The 2,597-nt window shown below is 45.1% G+C and overlaps 1 protein-coding gene across 1 annotated transcript; it reads right to left on the bottom strand.

Moving 5' to 3' along the window:
• Positions 1 to 553: 553 nt before the first annotated feature.
• Pmar_PMAR001910 (conserved hypothetical protein) lies at positions 554 to 1,492 on the bottom strand (the record flags this gene model as incomplete). The annotated part of the gene is made up of 6 exons (XM_002767917.1): positions 554 to 571; positions 618 to 868; positions 913 to 978; positions 1,060 to 1,235; positions 1,278 to 1,371; positions 1,420 to 1,492. The coding sequence occupies 6 exons, from the start codon at positions 1,490 to 1,492 to the stop codon at positions 554 to 556; spliced, it is 678 nt and encodes a 225-aa protein (XP_002767963.1).
• Between the last annotated feature and the right edge of the window lie 1,105 nt (positions 1,493 to 2,597).

Here is a 2,597-nt window from a genome sequence, read left to right as displayed (position 1 = left end):
AAATATACTACATTCAGTAGTATTCAATGTGATTTTATAACACTACAATAGTCAAATCTAATATGTAACTAATTCTCTATCATAGAAATAATTCAGTTAACAATATACTGAAATTTTCACTCAACTCCTAATTGAACTTGATGCTCGCTTACCTCACCTCGAAAGTTTACATACGAACTCGGGTATAACTTTACAGAAGCCAATAATGATTTCCCGAAATCTCCTCGAAATTAACACCAACACACTTAGTCACATACATATCTTCCCACTGCATTTATAAATCATCACTTTTGCTCAGTAAACAAGTCTACCAAATATCTTCCTTAGCCGATTCTAATCAACACAAACGTCAACTTCACTCTAGTCCGAAAACTATTTTCTTTAATCATTGTGACAACTTTCCCTCAATCACGTGTGATTGCATCCTCACCAACACCAAGCTGATCTAGCTTTGACGAGATCTATTCATGCTTCCTAAATTAACTTAAAACTCAACCCGTCTTTTTAAATCACTGAAATAAACCTATATCATTCTCAGAAACACTAATCTCTTCTAGTTACCACCAACAACCTGAACCACAACGAATAACTCAAACAAACCGAATTCGATGGCCTACCGCTTTCAATTGGGACAGCCACCTCATGTACTCCCTCTGTTCCTTATCAAGAGCCGTAGCATCAATAAAGTCACACACCCCATCAGTGAGACCAACCTCGGCAAGATACTCATCGAAAGCCTCCTGCATGTTGTCATCAAGATCCTCGAACTCGGGACCGTTATAGCTCGACGCTGATTCCTTTTCAGCAACCGAAGTAAACGCCCTGCAGTTTCCAATCACATAACGATGACCTTCCCCAGCTGCTGTACCTGAACACACCATTACACAGGAAGAGAATTTCCAGGGTGCTTACTGCAGTAGAAGATGAGACCCTGTCCAGCCTTATTCTCGATGGTCACAGTGAAATCAGTAGCCTCCGCTGGTTCCATGTTCTCCTCAGCTTGGGGATCTTCACCTATGAATCGACATCGAACGTCCACTGAGGAGAACAATGACTCACCTTCCATACCATCGAAGCCAGCATCATTGAAAGGGCTGGTAAGCTGCCACTCAATGACGGCGGTCTTATCTCCCGGGAGCTGCCTGGTGATGCTCATATTTACATCACCTTCAACCTCTTCGAATTTCCAAGTTTGATCGGCCAGGAATTGCTTGCAAATAGCGGGTTGCTCGTAACTGATGAGAATACTCCATAAAAGTAATGAGGATCCTTCTTACGATTCTTTCTCATGTTGGAGTTCAGACCCGAGAGACTTGTTCAACTTGGCACATGCAGGGCTCGAGAACGCCACCGAGGACATCCGCATTAGACCTAAAAGGAAGCTTATGTGAAGTGGAGAGTAAAGCCAAGGATACTCACCCAACGACCTGGCAGCTACGGCTCGAGTGGCAACCACGGGGGCATACTGGACGGCAACTCGAGAGATCATCATGGACGAGAGGGAAAAGAAGGTTGATGCTGAATGGCACTGAGCTCAATCGAGTCAATTAATGAACCACCAACGAACAATAGCCACAATTCAACTTGCGCGTACGTGCAGTTGCCATACGCGCGCGCCATACTAATCGATATTTGTGTTTTGCAGCGCATCTCCTCGCGAAGCTTAACCGCCTGTTCAATAGACCGATTCTAAACTTGAGAAGCGTTTCTAGAAACGATTCTGGGATTTTCTGTTGATAGAACCAGCTCCGGAAACGACCCCAGAAACGTTTCCAGAAGTGGTTCTTAGCGTGTTCAAAGGAGCTGGTGCGCGATTCTGAGAGCGTTTCCAGAATCGCAGATTCCAGAACCACTCGGAGTGGTTCTGAAAATTTCGTGGCGCGTGACAGAAGCTTCATAGAGAAGAGCGCCGAGAAGGGAAACGTGTGGAGTCCAGAAGAAACAACTCTCCTTGGAGAATTGCCAGTTACGAACTGGTTATGAGGGGCGATACAGCAAGAAAAGAGGTCATACTCAGCAGGGATATGACGTTTGTCGCCAAACAGACTCGAGAGGGTTTGCGAGTTGGGCCCCAACTGTTGAGCTAGTAACTGGGAGGTCGGAGGTTCGATCCCGGGATGTGACATGTGAAAATATATCGGGTCTGGACCCTAGAAGCGACCACCTCCAATCCTCTAGAGCAACTCTAGAGGACCGCAGTACTGAGGTTGGGCAACCAGGTACCACTTACTAACGGGTCAGTAGGTAAACAGCCTACTGACAAGCACTGGTACTCGTTCATAGGTAAACCGCTCAACAGTAACTACTAGTTACTAACTGCTATTTCGCAAAGTAGTCATTCTAGCTCAGTAGGATAAGCTTGTATACCGTAATCCAGGTGTCTCAGGTTCGAACCTTAGTAGAGGTAAATTTCGGAATTCACGGATAATCGAGGAAGTCGAGGTATGGCCTCATGTTCCATCCCGGGGAGCCTCATTTCTCACGTACTTTATTTGTCCATTCTGGAATCGATTTTAAAAATCGTGTCTACTGAACGCGAGTCGGAATTGATTCTGGAATCGCTTCCGAGATCGATTTTCAACTTTCAAAATCGTGTT

This window comes from Perkinsus marinus, assembly GCF_000006405.1.
Source record: "Perkinsus marinus ATCC 50983 genomic scaffold scf_1104296969528, whole genome shotgun sequence".
Classification (NCBI taxonomy): domain Eukaryota; phylum Perkinsozoa; order Perkinsida; family Perkinsidae; genus Perkinsus; species Perkinsus marinus.
This window is presented reverse-complemented; position numbering and strand designations above follow the sequence as displayed.